This window comes from Pseudophryne corroboree, chromosome 2 (assembly GCF_028390025.1).
Source record: "Pseudophryne corroboree isolate aPseCor3 chromosome 2, aPseCor3.hap2, whole genome shotgun sequence".
NCBI classification, from domain to species: Eukaryota; Metazoa; Chordata; class Amphibia; order Anura; family Myobatrachidae; genus Pseudophryne; species Pseudophryne corroboree.
The window spans coordinates 624,507,229-624,524,644 of NC_086445.1; the positions used below are offsets into that span (position 1 = coordinate 624,507,229).

Here is a 17,416-nt window from a genome sequence, read left to right on the forward strand (position 1 = left end):
GCTGCAGCAGGGGCCCTGTCTGTTCCAAGACTTACCGCGGCTGCGTTGACGGCATGGCGGTTGAACACCGGATCCTGAGTGAAAAAGGCATTCCGGAGGAAGTCATTCCTACCCTGATCAAAGCCAGGAAGGATGTCAGCCTGAAGTTCAGACGTTGTAAGGGAGTGCTGCATATTCAGCCCCTTTTTTGTGCCCCCAGTGGCACCTTGGGTTCTCAATGTGGTTTTGGAGTTCCTGGAATCACATTGGTTTGAGCCACTTAAAACCGTGGATTTGAAATATCTCACATGGAAAGTGGTCATGTGTTGCCTCTGGCTTCGGCCAGGCATGTGTCAGAATTGGCGGCTTTGTCATGAAAAAGCCCTTACCTGATTTTCCATATGGATAGGGCAGAGTTGAGGACTCGTCCTCACCTTCTCCCGAAGGTGGTATCAGGTTTTCACTTGAACCAACCTATTGTGGTGCCTGCGGCTACTAGGGACTTGGAGGATTCTAAGTTACTGGACGTAGTCAGGGCCCTGAAAATTTATATTTCCAGGACGGCTGGAGTCAGGAAAACTGACTCGCTGTTTATCCTGGATGCACCCAACAAGCTGGGTGCTCCTGCTTCTAAGCAGACTATAGCACGCTGGATTTGTAGCACTATTCAGCTGGCGCATTCTGCGGTGGGACTACCGCAGCCTAAATCTGTAAAAGCCCATTCCACAAGGAAGGTGGGCTCATCTTGGGCGACTGCCCGAGGGGTCTCGGCTTTGCAACTTGGCCGAGCTGCTACTTGGTCAGGTGCAAACACGTTTGCAAAATTCTACAAATTTTATACCCTGGCTGAGCAGGACCTTGAGTTCTCTCATTCGGTGCTGCAGAGTCATCCGCACTCTCCCGCCCGTTTGGGAGCTTTGGTATAATCCCCATGGTCCTTACGGAGTCCCCAGCATCCACTAGGACGTCAGAGAAAATAAGATTTTACTCACCGGTAAATCTATTTCTCGTAGTCCGTAGTGGATGCTGGGCGCCCATCCCAAGTGCGGATTGTCTGCAATACTTGTAAATAGTTATTGTTACAAAAATCAGGTTGTTATTGCGAACCATCTATTCTGAGGTTCCATTGTTATCATACTGTTAACTGGGGTTCCTATCACGAGTTATATGGTGTGATTGGTGTGGCTGGTATGAGTCTTACCCGGGATTCAAAATCCTTCCTTATTGTGTCAGCTCTTCCGGGCACAGTGTCCTAACTGAGGCTTGGAGGAGGGTCATAGGGGGAGGAGCCAGTGCACACCAGATAGTCCTAAAGCTTTCTGTAGATGTGCCCAGTCTCCTGCGGAGCCGTCTATTCCCCATGGTCCTTACGGAGTCCCCAGCATCCACTACGGACTACGAGAAATAGATTTACCGGTGAGTAAAATCTTATTTTCTCGTAGTCCGTAGTGGATGCTGGGCGCCCATCCCAAGTGCGGATTGTCTGCAATACTTGTAAATAGTTATTGTTACAAAAATCGGGTTGTTATTGCGAGCCATCTGTTCAGAGGCTCCATTGTTATCATACTGTTAACCGGGGTTCCTATCACGAGTTATATGGTGTGATTGGTGTGGCTGGTATGAGTCTTACCCGGGATTCAAAATCCTTCCTTATTGTGTCAGCTCTTCCGGGCACAGTGTCCTAACTGAGGCTTGGAGGAGGGTCATAGGGGGAGGAGCCAGTGCACACCAGGTAGACCTAAATCTTTCTTTAGAGTGCCCAGTCTCCTGCGGAGCCCGTCTATTCCCCATGGTCCTTACGGAGTACCCAGCATCCACTACGGACTACGAGAAATAGATTTACCGGTGAGTAAAATCTTATTTTTGCTAACGTACATCCGCTATGTATGAAATGCAGGTAATCATGTCAACCATACGGGGATAGATGCTAGAACCAAGAGGGCTAAAGGACCGCTACACCGGCAGGATAGATCTTTCACTATCCACGCCACCAACTACTCCCTTTAGTAACCTGCGCGACGTGTTGCTTGCGAAGCGATCCCGCAACGGTACATTTTGCGTACCCTGATCTGCCCTTGCTCCTCCCCCTATTGTCGTCAGATATCCTTTCTCCATTGTGGTTTTAGCGATAACCCTGGGATCTATGTATTAAGCCTATGAGAGAGGTAAAGTTGAGAGAGAAAAAGTACCAGCCAATCAGCTCCTAACTGCCATGTCACAGGCTGTGTTCGAAACAAGACAGCTAGGAGCTGGTATTCTGTCCACTTTGTCTCTCTACAAGGCTTAGTAAATAGACCTCTGTGCTTTCCACGCATGCAGCGTCTAACTCGTATTTCGTATTATTTTCAATTTACCACGGTGTTAGACTCCAATACCCACAACATGGACCATTACTCACACTACATATCATCTGTAGGAAATGAGTGCAGTGCAATATTTTCATACACAACCATCGTATAAGGGTAGTAAAGGACCGGTACCGGAAGCGACGTACATTTGTTGCCGGAAGTGGTATCGGTCTCTCCTTACAAGCATATATAGAGAGAGCGACAGGGAGATGGCAATGCAACCGGGAGCCGGCGGAACCGGCAGAGGAAGGCGAGTATTCCGGGTTTTTTTTTGAATTAAATAAAAGATAAAGAGATGGCTTGATGGATCTGTTTTTTTTTTTTTTTCTATGAAGGCAGGTGCTGTCTGCCAATAATATGACAAAGCAAAATAACTGGGTCAGGTGTTTGCATTAAAGGATGTATGACTGCATATCTCTGTCTCCCCGGGTACTCCCCCATTCCCCCGGCTCTGAAATATAGCCGATTGCGACATTCGACTATATACAGTTACACAGTCCGAAGTGACGGAGTGTGTCTATCACTTCCTATATACAGTAACTGCTGCCATTATCTATAGATTCCAGATTGTTTTCTGTTTTTTTTTTTTTTTTAAGGCATATATCAAATATATGGTGCATTCATTTCTTAGGTATGCTGGGGAAGGCAATCCTAAAAAGTAGTGTGCATGTTGAATATGTTGGGGGATTTGTATGTTCCCCAATGATTATTGTGATAATATAAATGTATGGTGTATTAGCCAATTGTGCATTGACAGCTATCCTTTATCATGCAGTCCTAAAACTGCAGCGTGCATATGTAAATGTTTTTTCACCTGTATGTTAATGCACGTTATGTTTGCTTTATATTTTATTGTGCACCATATCTTAATGTAATGTCTATTTCTCTGACGTCCTAAGTGGATGCTGGGGACTCCGTCAGGACCATGGGGATTAGCGGCTCCGCAGGAGACAGGGCACAAAAGTAAAAGCTTTAGGACTAGGTGGTGTGCACTGGCTCCTCCCCCTATGACCCTCCTCCAAGCCTCAGTTAGGTTTTTGTGCCCGGCCGAGAAGGGTGCAATCTAGGTAGCTCTCCTGAGCTGCTTAGAATAAAAGTATAGACTTAGGTTTTTTATTTTCAGTGAGTCCTGCTGGCAACAGGCTCACTGCATCGAGGGACTAAGGGGAGAAGAAGCGAACTCGCCTGCGTGCAGAGTGGATTGGGCTTCTTGGCTACTGGACATTAGCTCCAGAGGGACGATCACAGGCCCAGCCATGGATGGGTCCCGGAGCCGCGCCGCCGGCCCCCTTACAGAGCCAGAAGAGTGAAGAGGTCCAGAAATCGGCGGCAGAAGGCATCTTGTCTTCAAGAAAGGTAGCGCACAGCACTGCAGCTGTGCGCCATTGCTCTCAGCACACTTCACACTCCGGTCACTGAGGGTGCTGGGGGGGGGGGCGCCCTGAGACGCAATGAAAACACTATTTATGGTAAAAAATACATCACATATAGCTCCTGGGCTATATGGATGTATTTAACCCCTGCCATTTTACCTCATAAAAAGCGGGAGAAAGGCCGCCGTGAAGGGGGCGGAGCCTATCTCCTCAGCACACAAGCGCCATTTTCCCTCACAGCTCCGCTGGAAGGACGTCTCCCTGACTTTCCCCTGCAGTCCTGCACTACAGAAACAGGGTAAAAAAGAGAGGGGGGGGGCACTAATTTGGCATATAAAAACATATATAGCAGCTATAAGGGAGAAACACTTATTTATAAGGTTGTTCCTATACATATATAGCGCTCTGGTGTGTGCTGGCAAACTCTCCCTCTGTCTCCCCAAAGGGCTAGTGGGGTCCTGTCCTCTATCAGAGCATTCCCTGTGTGTGTGCTGTGTGTCGGTACGCGTGTGTCGACATGTATGAGGAGGAAAATGGTGTGGAGGCGGAGCAATTGCCTGTATTAGTGATGTCACCCCCTAGGGAGTCGACACCTGACTGGATGGTCTTATTTAAGGAATTACGTGATAGTGTCAGCACTTTACAAAAAAACTGTTGACGACATGAGACAGCCGGCAAGTCAGTTAGTGCCTGTCCAGGCGTCTCAAACACCGTCAGGGGCTCTAAAGCGCCCATTACCTCAGTCGGTCAACACAGACACTGACTCCAGTGTCGACGGTGAAGAAACAAACGTATTTTCCAGTAGGGCCACACGTTACATGATCACGGCAATGAAGGAGGCTTTGCATATTTCTGATACTACAAGTACCACAAAAAAGGGTATTATGTGGGGTGTGAAAAAACTACCCGTAGTTTTTCCTGAATCAGAAGAATTAAATGAAGTGTGTGATGATGCGTGGGTCTCCCCCGATAAAAAAATTGCTGATATCTAAGAAATTATTGGCATTATACCCTTTCCCGCCAGAAGTTAGGGCGCGTTGGGAAACACCCCCTAGGGTGGATAAGGCACTCACACGCTTATCAAAACAAGTGGCGTTACCGTCTCCTGATACGGCCGCCCTCAAGGAGCCAGTTGATAGGAAGCTGGAAAATGTCCTAAAAAGTATATACACACATACTGGTGTTATACTGCGACCAGCGATTGCCTCAGCCTGGATGTGCAGCGCTGGGGTGGTGTGGTCGGAGTCCCTGACTGAAAATATTGATACCCTGGACAGGGACAGTATTTTGACTATAGAGCGTTTAAAAGATGCGTTTCTATATATGCATGATGCACAGAGGGATATTTGCACCCTGGCATCAAGAGTAAGTGCGATGTCCATTTCTGCCAGAAGATGTTTATGGACACGACAGTGGTCAGGTGATGCGGATTCCAAACGGCATATGGAAGTGTTGCCGTATAAAGGGGAGGAGTTATTTGGGGTCGGTCTTTCGGACCTGGTGGCCACGGCAACAGCTGGAAAATCCACCTTTTTACCCCAACTCACCTCTCAGCAGAAAAAGACACCGTCTTTTCAGCCTCAGTCCTTTCGTCCCCATAAGGGCAAGCGGGCAAAAGGCCAGTCATATCTGCCCCAGGGTAGAGGAAAGGGAAAAAGACTGCAGCAGACAGCCTCTTCCCAGGAACAGAAGCCCTCCACCGCTTCTGCCAAGTCCTCAGCATGACGCTGGGGCCTTACAAGCGGACTCAGGTGCGGTGGGGGGTCGTCTCAAGAGTTTCAGCGCGCAGTGGGCTCACTCGCAAGTGGGCCCCTGGATCCTACAGGTAGTATCCCAGGGGTACAGATTGGAATTCGAGACGTCTCCCCCTCGCAGGTTCCTGAAGTCTGCTTTACCAACGTCTCCCTCCGACAGGGAGGCAGTATTGGAAGCAATTCACAAGCTGTATTCCCAGCAGGTGATAATCAAAGTACCCCTCCTACAACAGGGAAAGGGGTATTATTCCACACTATTTGTGGTACCGAAGCCAGACGGCTCGGTGAGACCTATTCTAAATCTGAAATCTTTGAACACTTACATACAAAGGTTCAAATTCAAGATGGAGTCACTCAGAGCAGTGATAGCGAACCTGGAAGAAGGGGACTATATGGTGTCCCTGGACATCAAGGATGCTTACCTTCATGTCCCAATTTGCCCTTCTCACCAAGGGTACCTCAGGTTCGTAGTACAGAACTGTCATTATCAGTTTCAGACGCTGCCGTTTGGATTGTCCACGGCACCCCGGGTCTTTACCAAGGTAATGGCCGAAATGATGATTCTTCTTCGAAGAAAAGGCGTCTTAATTATCCCTTACTTGGACGATCTCCTGATAAGGGCAAAGTCCAGGGAACAGTTGGAGGTCGGAGTAGCACTATCTCGGGTACTGCTACAACCGCACGGGTGGATTCTAAATATTCCAAAATCGCAGCTGATCCCGACGACACGTCTGCTGTTCCTAGGGATGATTCTGGACACAGTCCAGAAAAAGGTGTTTCTCCCGGAGGAGAAAGCCAGGGAGTTATCCGAGCTAGTCAGGAACCTCCTAAAACCAGGAAAAGTGTCAGTGCATCATTGCACAAGGGTCCTGGGAAAAATGGTGGCTTCTTACTAAGCGATTCCATTCGGCAGATTCCACGCAAGAACTTTTCAGTGGGATCTGCTGGACAAATGGTCCGGATCGCATCTTCAGATGCATCAGCGGATAACCCTGTCTCCGAGGACAAGGGTGTCTCTTCTGTGGTGGCTGCAGAGTGCTCATCTACTAGAGGGCCGCAGATTCGGCATTCAGGATTGGATCCTGGTGACCACGGATGCCAGCCTGAGAGGCTGGGGAGCAGTCACACAGGGAAGAAATTTCCAGGGAACGTGGTCAAGTCTAGAGACTTCTCTCCACATAAATATACTGGAGCTAAGGGCAATTTACAATGCTCTATGCCTAGCAAGACCTCTGCTTCAAGGTCAGCCGGTGCTGATCCAGTCGGACAACATCACGGCAGTCGCCCACGTAAACAGACAGGGCGGCACAAGAAGCAGGAGGGCAATGGCAGAAGCTGCAAGGATTCTTCGCTGGGCGCAAAATCATGTGATAGCACTGTCAGCAGTGTTCATTCCGGGAGTGGACAACTGGGAAGCAGACTTCCTCAGCAGGCACGACCTCCACCCGGGAGAGTGGGGACTTCACACGGAAGTCTTCCACATGATTGTGAACCGTTGGGAAAAACCAAAGGTGGACATGATGGCGTCCCGCCTCAACAAAAAACTGGACAGGTATTGCGCCAGGTCAAGGGACCCTCAGGCAATAGCTGTGGACGCTCTGGTAACACCGTGGGTGTACCAGTCAGTGTATGTGTTCCCTCCTCTTCCTCTCATACCCAAGGTACTGAGAATTATAAGACGGAGAGGAGTAAGAACTATACTCGTGGCTCCGGATTGGCCAAGGAGGACTTGGTACCCGGAACTTCAAGAGATGCTCACAGAGGACCCATGGCCTCTGCCGTTAAGAAGGGACTTGCTTCAGCAAGGACCCTGTCTGTTCCAAGACTTACCGCGGCTGTGTTTGACGGCGTGGCGGTTGAACGCCGGATCCTAAGGGAAAAAGGCATTCCGGAAGAGGTCATACCTACCCTGGTCAAAGCCAGGAAGGAGGTGACCGCACAACATTATCACCGCATTTGGCGAAAATATGTTGCGTGGTGTGAGGCCAGGAAGGCCCCCACGGAGGAATTTCAACTCGGTCGATTCCTGCATTTCCTGCAAACAGGAGTGTCTATGGGCCTCAAATTGGGGTCCATTAAGGTTCAAATTTCGGCCCTGTCGATTTTCTTCCAGAAAGAATTGGCTTCAGTTCCTGAAGTCCAGACATTCGTCAAGGGAGTACTGCATATACAACCCCCTTTTGTGCCTCCAGTGGCACCGTGGGATCTCAACGTAGTTCTGGGATTCCTCAAATCACATTGGTTTGAACCGCTCAAATCTGTGGATTTGAAATATCTCACATGGAAAGTGACCATGCTGTTGGCCCTGGCCTCGGCCAGGCGAGTGTCAGAATTGGCGGCTTTGTCTCACAAAAGCCCATATCTGATTTTCCATTCGGACAGGGCAGAACTGCGGACTCGTCCCCAGTTTCTCCCTAAGGTGGTGTCAGCGTTTCACCTGAACCAACCTATTGTGGTGCCTGCGGCTACTAGGGACTTGGAGGACTCCAAGTTGCTAGACGTTGTCAGGGCCCTGAAAATATATATTTCCAGGACGGCTGGAGTCAGGAAAACTGACTCGCTGTTTATCCTGTATGCACCCAACAAGCTGGGTGCTCCTGCTTCTAAGCAGACGATTGCTCGTTGGATTTGTAGTACAATTCAGCTTGCACATTCTGTGGCAGGCCTGCCACAGCCAAAATCTGTAAATGCCCATTCCACAAGGAAGGTGGGCTCATCTTGGGCGGCTGCCCGAGGGGTCTCGGCTTTACAACTTTGCCGAGCTGCTACTTGGTCAGGGGCAAACACGTTTGCTAAATTCTACAAATTTGATACCCTGGCTGAGGAGGACCTGGAGTTCTCTCATTCGGTGCTGCAGAGTCATCCGCACTCTCCCGCCCGTTTGGGAGCTTTGGTATAATCCCCATGGTCCTGACGGAGTCCCCAGCATCCACTTAGGACGTCAGAGAAAATAAGAATTTACTTACCGATAATTCTATTTCTCGTAGTCCGTAGTGGATGCTGGGCGCCCATCCCAAGTGCGGATTGTCTGCAATACTTGTACATAGTTATTGTTACAAAAATCGGGTTATTGCTGTAGTGAGCCATCTTTTCAGAGGCTCCTCTGTTATCATGCTGTTAACTGGGTTCAGATCACAAGTTGTACAGTGTGATTGGTGTGGCTGGTATGAGTCTTACCCGGGATTCAAAATCCTTCCTTATTGTGTACGCTCGTCCGGGCACAGTATCCTAACTGAGGCTTGGAGGAGGGTCATAGGGGGAGGAGCCAGTGCACACCACCTAGGCCTAAAGCTTTTCCTTTTGTGCCCTGTCTCCTGCGGAGCCGCTAATCCCCATGGTCCTGACGGAGTCCCCAGCATCCACTACGGACTACGAGAAATAGAATTATCGGTAAGTAAATTCTTATTTTCTGTTTGCACACACGTACAGGCACATTAAGAATTTACTAGATATATAAAATGCCTTTGGTTTGCCAATAAAATATATTGCACATTAAATAAATCCAAGCTTTTTAGGGAAAGTAGTGTTAAAAATGTAGTAGTTTTTTCTTCTTCTGCTTAACAGTTGCCTAAAACAGCATTTTTGTGTTTATCACAATATTCACATAAATGGGGAGGAAAAAACATTAAGACGTAATCAACGTTTGTAAACTACATGGAAGTAAATTTGTGTTCTGTGGCCACTGATTTATTAAAATTGGCATTATGATACATTTCTTTTAAATTAGTACACAGTTGTATACAGAATAAGTTAGGATAGAAAATTAGAAATATTATTAAATAAGAAACAATTGCCTGTTAATGGTGGATAAATACCTGATTGCTTCTTAAACCTCATAAATTATGCAGCCTTACTAAATAATTTTTATTTTAAGACTAAACTAATGTTTGTAAGATGTGCGTCATTGTGATGTCCATCTGTGTACACTGTCTTTTGCTGTAGTAACTCCACATGAAAAATGTGTGAAGACACTGGCTACAAAGTACCTTCACCAACCTTCCGGGACACAATTCGGAGCCATTGTGCAGTTATTTTTAAAATTGTTGTTAAAGGCAACAATATACAGAACAGGTCACAAATGTTATAAATGAGTTTATAGATTAACATAGACCAGTGGTTCTCAAACTCGGTCCACAGGACCCCACACAGTGCATGTTTTGCAGGTAACCCAGCAGGTGCTCAGATGTATTCATTATTCACTGACACATTTTAAAAGGTCCACAGGTGGAGCAAATGATTTCACGTGTGATTCTGTGAGGAGACCTGCAAAACATGCACTGTGTGGGGTCCTGAGGACCGAGTTTGAGAACCTGTGACATAGACAATCCAGCTAGCCGTGTGATGGTGGGATTACTAGTGATTCTGAAGTCCCTGTGTTTTGTCTGTTTGGTAGGCAAATACATGATATTCTGTGCTTAGCTTGTTTATCCATTTGCTATTTAATCTATGGGCTCTGCTGGGTTACTAGTGTCCATTCATAGGGTGTGCAGATGTTTACATCTAGTATTTTTCTGATCTTCTTATGCCCTCTTTAAGGATACTAAAATGTTTCCAACAACTGGTGACGTGTTGCATTTATCTTTGTGCTTGGAGCAATTTCTTCCCTTGTGAAGTCTGTGTATATTTTGAAATGTTTCCCTTTTCTCCATCCATAAGGAATTCTTTGTGCAGGTCTATGCTACATTTATTCACATGGAAACATACTTCTGTGTATATATTGTCCTTACCCTAGTTACATTCTAACATAATTTCTAGGTGCTGAACAAACCCAGTAAAAAAAAAAAAAAAAAATGTCACACATGGTACTTTCTAGATAGAACTTGGAGTGTTACAGTACCCTTCATAACATGTTTATTAGTCTTGGCTAAATTATAATTTGTTTATTTGTATAAACCCTTCTATAAGCATTCATTTCTGAAGTCTAGAGAACATTAGAGAAAACAGCATCTTATTATATACAGAATGAGATGTACAAAAAGAGTGAAAAAAGTTTTTTGTTTTTTTTAGATCGAGGACTATTTCTGCCACTTGCAATAAAGTCTCTTATGTTTTAGATAATAATTTTGCAGAGGAATCATATACAATATATATTTTTTTTAATTGTATACTTGCATAATGCAATAGGCGTTGCATAAACAAGTGCTGTCTAAAAAGTGTCAGGTTTACTTTAAAGATGTTGCTTCTTCTTCTTTCACCTAAATTAAGAGGGTTCGTGTGCATTAGCTAAAACTTTTAGGTCCATTATAATAACGCATTGTAGTGCCAGTGTCAAATGTAGTAAATAAAAAGATGTACCATTTTAGCAGTTTCATCACAATTATACATTTCACAGTTCTCTTTTGCGCTTTGGTTGGGAATGTGTTAATGGATGGCAGGTATTTTTGGCTGCATGTTGTCCTAATTTTTAAAGCACTACAACATGTTTAATTGATGACTAACATGCATCTCTGTTACTGCACACAAGGCTCATTATTAACATCATAAATAATACAAACTCCAAAAAGTGGTTGTATGTTTTTGTATAACCAAGCTTATTGCACATGATTTGGTTATAAGGGTCACACAGTTACTGGAATGTGTTGGTACTGAAGTATCAAGCAATATGTTTTTTGTCCGTGTTCCCAACAGGCAGTAAATTGATTTGCCTCCCGTTTTGTCCATCTACTAAAACTGTGACAGATGATACTGTGGCAGCATTCTCATGTACAAGGTTTGCATAAATAAATTAAATGTAAGTTTCTCTGACGTCCTAAGTGGATGCTGGGGACTCCGTCAGGACCATGGGGGGATAGCCGCTCCGCAGGAGACAGGGCACAAAAGTAAAAGCTTTAGGATCAGGTGGTGTGCACTGGCTCCTCCCCCTATGACCATTCTCCAAGCCTAGTTAGATTTTTGTGCCCGGCCGAGAAGGGTGCAATCTAGGTGGCTCTCCTAAAGAGCTGCTTAGAGTAAAAGTTTTGTTAGGTTTTTTTATTTTCAGTGAGTCCTGCTGGCAACAGGCTCACTGCATCGAGGGACTTAGGGGAGAGAAGTGAACTCACCTGCGTGCAGGATGGATTGGCTTCTTAGGCTACTGGACACCATTAGCTCCAGAGGGAGTCGGAACACAGGTCTCACCCTGGGGTTCGTCCCGGAGCCGCGCCGCCGACCCCCTTGCAGATGCCGAAAAGTGAAGAGGTCCAGAAACCGGCGGCAGAAGACTTTTCAGTCTTCATAAGGTAGCGCACAGCACTGCAGCTGTGCGCCATTGTTGTCAGCACACTTCATAGCAGCGGTCACTGAGGGTGCAGGGCGCTGGGGGGGGCGCCCTGGGCAGCAATGATAGTACCTTATTCTGGCTAAAAATACATCACATATAGCCCCTGGGGGCTATATGGATGTATTTAACCCCTGCCAGGTCTCAGAAAAACGGGAGAAGAAGCCCGCCGAAAAGGGGGCGGGGCCTATTCTCCTCAGCACACAGCGCCATTTTCCCTCACAGAAATGCTGGTGGGAAGGCTCCCAGGCTCTCCCCTGCACTGCACTACAGAAACAGGGTTAAAACAGAGAGGGGGGGCACTTATTTGGCGATATGACTATATATATTAAAATGCTATAAGGGAAAAACACTTATATAAAGGTTGTCCCTGTATAATTATAGCGTTTTTGGTGTGTGCTGGCAAACTCTCCCTCTGTCTCCCCAAAGGGCTAGTGGGGTCCTGTCCTCTATCAGAGCATTCCCTGTGTGTGTGCTGTGTGTCGGTACGTGTGTGTCGACATGTATGAGGACGATGTTGGTGAGGAGGCGGAGCAATTGCCTGTAATGGTGATGTCACTCTCTAGGGAGTCGACACCGGAATGGATGGCTTATTTAAGGAATTACGTGATAATGTCAACACGCTGCAAGGTCGGTTGACGACATGAGACGGCCGGCAAACCAATTAGTACCTGTCCAGGCGTCTCAAACACCGTCAGGGGCGTTAAAACGTCCTTTTACCTCAGTCGGTCGACACAGACACAGACACGGACACTGACTCCAGTGTCGACGGTGAAGAAACAAACGTATTTTCCTTTAGGGCCACACGTTACTTGTTAAGGGCAATGAAGGAGATGTTACATATTTCTGATACTACAAGTACCACAAAAAAGGGTATTATGTGGAGTGTGAAAAAACTACATGTGGTTTTTCCTGAATCAGATAAATTAAATGAAGTGTGTGATGATACGTGGGTTTCCCCCGATAGAAAATTATTGGCGGTATACCCTTTCCCGCCAGAAGTTATGGCGCGTTGGGAAACACCCCTTAGGGTGGATAAGGCGCTCACACGCTTATCAAAACAAGTGGCGTTACCGTCTCCAGATACGGCCGCCCTCAAGGAGCCAACTGATAGGAGGCTGGAAAATATCCTAAAAAGTATATACACACATACTGGTGTTATACTGCGACCAGCGATCGCCTCAGCCTGGATGGGCAGCGCTGGGGTGGCTTTGTCGGATTCCCTGACTGGAAATATTTATACCCTTGACAGGGACAGTATTTTATTGACTATAGAGCATTTAAAGGATGCATTTCTATATATGCGAGATGCACAGAGGGATATTTGCACTCTGGCATCAAGAGTAAGTGCGATGTCCATATCTGCCAGAAGATGTTTATGGACACGACAGTGGTCAGGTGATGCAGATTCCAAACGGCACATGGAAGTATTGCCGTATAAAGGGGAGGAGTTATTTGGGGTCGGTCCATCGGACCTGGTGGCCATGGCAACAGCTGGAAAATCCACCTTTTTTACCCCAAGTCACATCTCAGCAGAAAAAGACATCGTCTTTTCAGCCTCAGTCCTTTCGTCCCCATAAGGGCAGGCGGGCAAAAGGCCAGTCATATCTGCCCAGGGATAGAGGTAAGGGAAGAAGACTGCAGCAGGCAGCCCATTCCCAGGAACAGAAGCCTTCCACCGCTTCTGCCAAGTCCTCAGCATGACGCTGGGGCCGTACAAACAGGTGCGGTGGGGGGTCGTCTCAAGAGTTTCAGCACGCAGTGGGCTCACTCGCAAGTGGACCCCTGGATCCTACAAGTAGTATCCCAGGGGTACAGATTGGAAATTCGAGACGTCTCCCCCTCGCAGGTTCCTGAAGTTTGCTTTACCAACGTCTCCCTCCGACAGGGAGGCAGTATTGGAAACAATTCACAAGCTGTATTCCCAGCAGGTGATAATCAAAGTACCCCTCCTACAACAAGGAAAGGGGTATTATTCCACACTATATTGTGGTACTGAAGCCAGACGGCTCGGTGAGACCTATTCTAAATCTGAAATATTTGAACACTTACATACAAAGGTTCAAATCAAGATGGAGTCACTCAGAGCAGTGATAGCGAACCAGGAAGAAGGGGACTATATGGTGTCCCTGGACATCAAGGATGCTTACCTCCATGTCCCAATTTGCCCTTCTCACCAAGGGTACCTCAGGTTCGTGGTACAAAACTGTCACTATCAGTTTCAGACGCTGCCGTTTGGATTGTCCACGGCACCCCGGGTCTTTACCAAGGTAATGGCCGAAATGATGATTCTTCTTCAAAGAAAAGGCGTCTTAATTATCCCTTACTTGGACGATCTCCTGATAAGGGCAAGGTCCAGAGAACAGTTGGAGGTCGGAGTAGCACTATCTCAAGTAGTTCTACGACAGCACGGGTGGATTCTAAATATTCCAAAATCGCAGCTGTCTCCGACGACACGTCTGCTGTTCCTAGGGATGATTCTGGACACAGTCCAGAATAAGGTGTTTCTCCCGGAGGAGAAAGCCAGGGAGTTATCCGAGCTAGTCAGGAACCTCCTAAAACCAGGAAAAGTGTCAGTGCATCATTGCACAAGGGTCCTGGGAAAAATGGTGGCTTCTTACGAAGCGATTCCATTCGGCAGATTTCACGCAAGAACTTTTCAGTGGGATCTGCTGGAAATAACCCTGTCTCCAAGGACAAGGGTGTCTCTTCTGTGGTGGCTGCAGAGTGCTCATCTACTAAAGGGCCACAGATTCGGCATTCAGGACTGGGTCCTGGTGACCACGGATGCCAGCCTGAAAGGCTGGGGAGCAGTCACACAAGGAAAAAATTTCCAGGGAGTGTGATCAAGTCTGGAGACTTCTCTCCACATAAATATACTGGAGCTAAGAGCAATTTACAATGCTCTAAGCTTAGCAAGACCTCTGCTTCAAGGTCAGCCGGTATTGATCCAGTGGGACAACATCACGGCAGTCGCCCACGTAAACAGACAGGGCGGCACAAGAAGCAGGAGGGCAATGGCAGAAACTGCAAGGATTCTTCGCTGGGCGGAAAATCATGTGATAGCACTGTCAGCAGTGTTCATTCCGGGAGTGGACAACTGGGAAGCAGACTTCCTCAGCACGACCTCCACCCGGGAGAGTGGGGACTTCATCGGGAAGTCTTCCACATGATTGTGAACCGTTGGGAAAGACCAAAGGTGGACATGATGGCGTCCCGCCTGAACAAAAAACTGGACAGGTATTGCGCCAGGTCAAGAGACCCTCAGGCAATAGCTGTGGACGTTCTGGTAACACCGTGGGTGTACCAGTCGGTGTATGTGTTCCCTCCTCTGCTTCTCATACCTAAGGTACTGAGAATTATAAGACGTAGAGGAGTAAGAACTATACTCGTGGCTCCGGATTGGCCAAGAAGGACTTGGTACCCGGAACTTCAAGAGATGCTCACAGAGGACTCATGGCCTCTGCCGCTAAGAAGGGACTTGCTTCAGCAAGTACCATGTCTGTTCCAAGACTTACCGCGGCTGCGTTTGACGGCATGGCGGTTGAACGCCGGATCCTAAGGGAAAAAGGCATTCCGGAAGAGGTCATTCCTACCCTGGTCAAAGCCAGGAAGGAGGTGACCGCACAACATTATCACCACATGTGGCGAAAATATGTTGCGTGGTGTGAGGCCAGGAAGGCCCCACGAAGAAATTTCAACTCGGTCGATTCCTGCATTTCCTGCAAACAGGAGTGTCTATGGGCCTCAAATTGGGGTCCATTAAGGTTCAAATTTCGGCCCTGTCGATTTTCTTCCAGAAAGAATTGGCTTCAGTTCCTGAAGTCCAGAAGTTTGTCAAGGGAGTACTGCATATACAACCCCCTTTTGTGCCTCCAGTGGCACTGTGGGATCTCAACGTAGTTCTGGGATTCCTCAAATCACATTGGTTTAAACCGCTCAAATCTGTGGATTTGAAATATCTCACATGGAAAGTGACCATGATGTTGGCCCTGGCCTCGGCCAGGCGAGTGTCAAAATTGGCGGCTTTGTCTCACAAAAGCCCATATCTGATTGTCCATTCGGACAGGGCAGAGCTGCGGACTCGTCCCCAGTTTCTCCCTAAGGTGGTGTCAGCGTTTCACCTGAACCAGCTTATTGTGGTACCTGCGGCTACTAGGGACTTGGAGGACTCCAAGTTGCTAGATGTTGTCAGGGCCCTGAAAATATAGGTTTCCAGGACGGCTGGAGTCAGGAAAACTGACTTGCTGTTATCCTGTATGCACCCAACAAACTGGGTGCTCTTGCTTCTAAGCAGACGATTGCTAGTTGGATGTGTAGTACAATTCAGCTTGCACATTCTGTGGCAGGCCTGCCACAGCCAAAATATGTAAATGCCCATTCCACAAGGAAGGTGGGCTCATCTTGGGCGGCTGCCCGAGGGGTCTCGGCTTTACAATTTTGCCGAGCTGCTACTTGGTCAGGGGCACACCCTGGCTGAGGAGGACCTGGAGTTCTCTCACTCGGTGCTGCAGAGTCATCCGCACTCTCCCGCCCGTTTGGGAGCTTTGGTATAATCCCCATGGTCCTGACGGAGTCCCCAGCATCCATTTAGGACGTCAGAGAAAATAAGAATTTACTTACCGATAATTCTATTTCTCGTAGTCCGTAGTGGATGCTGGGCGCCCATCCCAAGTGCGGATTGTCTGCAATACTTGTACATAGTTATTGTTACAAAAATCGGGTTATTATTGTTGTGAGCCATCTTTTCAGAGGCTCCGCTGTTATCATGCTGTTAACTGGGTTCAGATCACAGGTTGTACAGTGTGATTGGTGTGGCTGGTATGAGTCTTACCCGGGATTCAAAATCCTTCCTTATTGTGTACGCTCGTCCGGGCACAGTATCCTAACTGAGGCTTGGAGGAGGGTCATAGGGGGAGGAGCCAGTGCACACCACCTGATCCTAAAGCTTTTACTTTTGTGCCCTGTCTCCTGCGGAGCCGCTATCCCCCCATGGTCCTGATGGAGTCCCCAGCATCCACTACGGACTACGAGAAATAGAATTATCGGTAAGTAAATTCTTATTTTTACCTATCAAGTGAAACTACTGATAAGTTTGCCAGGGGTTCGGTATTTTAAGTCGACATTCATTATGTTGTCACCATAATATTGACACGGTCAGTGCTGGCTTTTTCAATATGTTGACATTATGAATGTTTACAGTCAGTATGCCAACATTCATATTATCCTAACCCTAAATTCATGGCGTAATGTCGTCATTTTGCGCATGTCGTCATTCTTATGTTGACATGAGGGGAATAAAATTAGTTGTGATTGTACTCGCTATATGTCGCACTTACGGTGCCGCTGGACTCGATTTTTTTTTTTTTTTTGTTCACAGCCCCAAAGGGCAGCAAGCAAAAATATGTGAGTCAAAGCCACAAGGGGGGCGAGTTCTGATGCCGTCGTTTATACACAATGGTTGTGGAAGTTCCTTACATGCAGGGGAGAGTTAATTCAATTCCCCCTATAAATGTCAACATGCTGAATACATCCCTTTTGACAGGCCATACATGTACTTTTGCTGCTATTGTTAGCTTTATTTATAGCTAATATTATTATTTATTTTTATTCTCAGGTTTGTCTTTCCTTTAGCAACCGGTATTGGATCAGCTCAAGGTGTGTATATTATGTTCAATTATATTACTTGACTATCTATTTAGAGAA

The 17,416-nt window shown here is 47.1% G+C and overlaps 1 protein-coding gene across 1 annotated transcript in view; it reads left to right on the forward strand.

The window, feature by feature from the left end:
- Positions 1-2,475: 2,475 nt before the first annotated feature.
- The window catches only part of SYNRG (synergin gamma), a 321,615-nt gene continuing 306,674 nt past the window's right edge, over positions 2,476-17,416 (forward strand). Inside the window, exons 1-2 of the mRNA XM_063954829.1 lie at positions 2,476-2,577; positions 17,328-17,368. Coding sequence (XP_063810899.1) covers positions 2,537-2,577; positions 17,328-17,368 — 82 coding nt within the window. The 5' untranslated portion in view covers positions 2,476-2,536. The remainder of the gene's footprint in view (positions 2,578-17,327; positions 17,369-17,416) is intronic.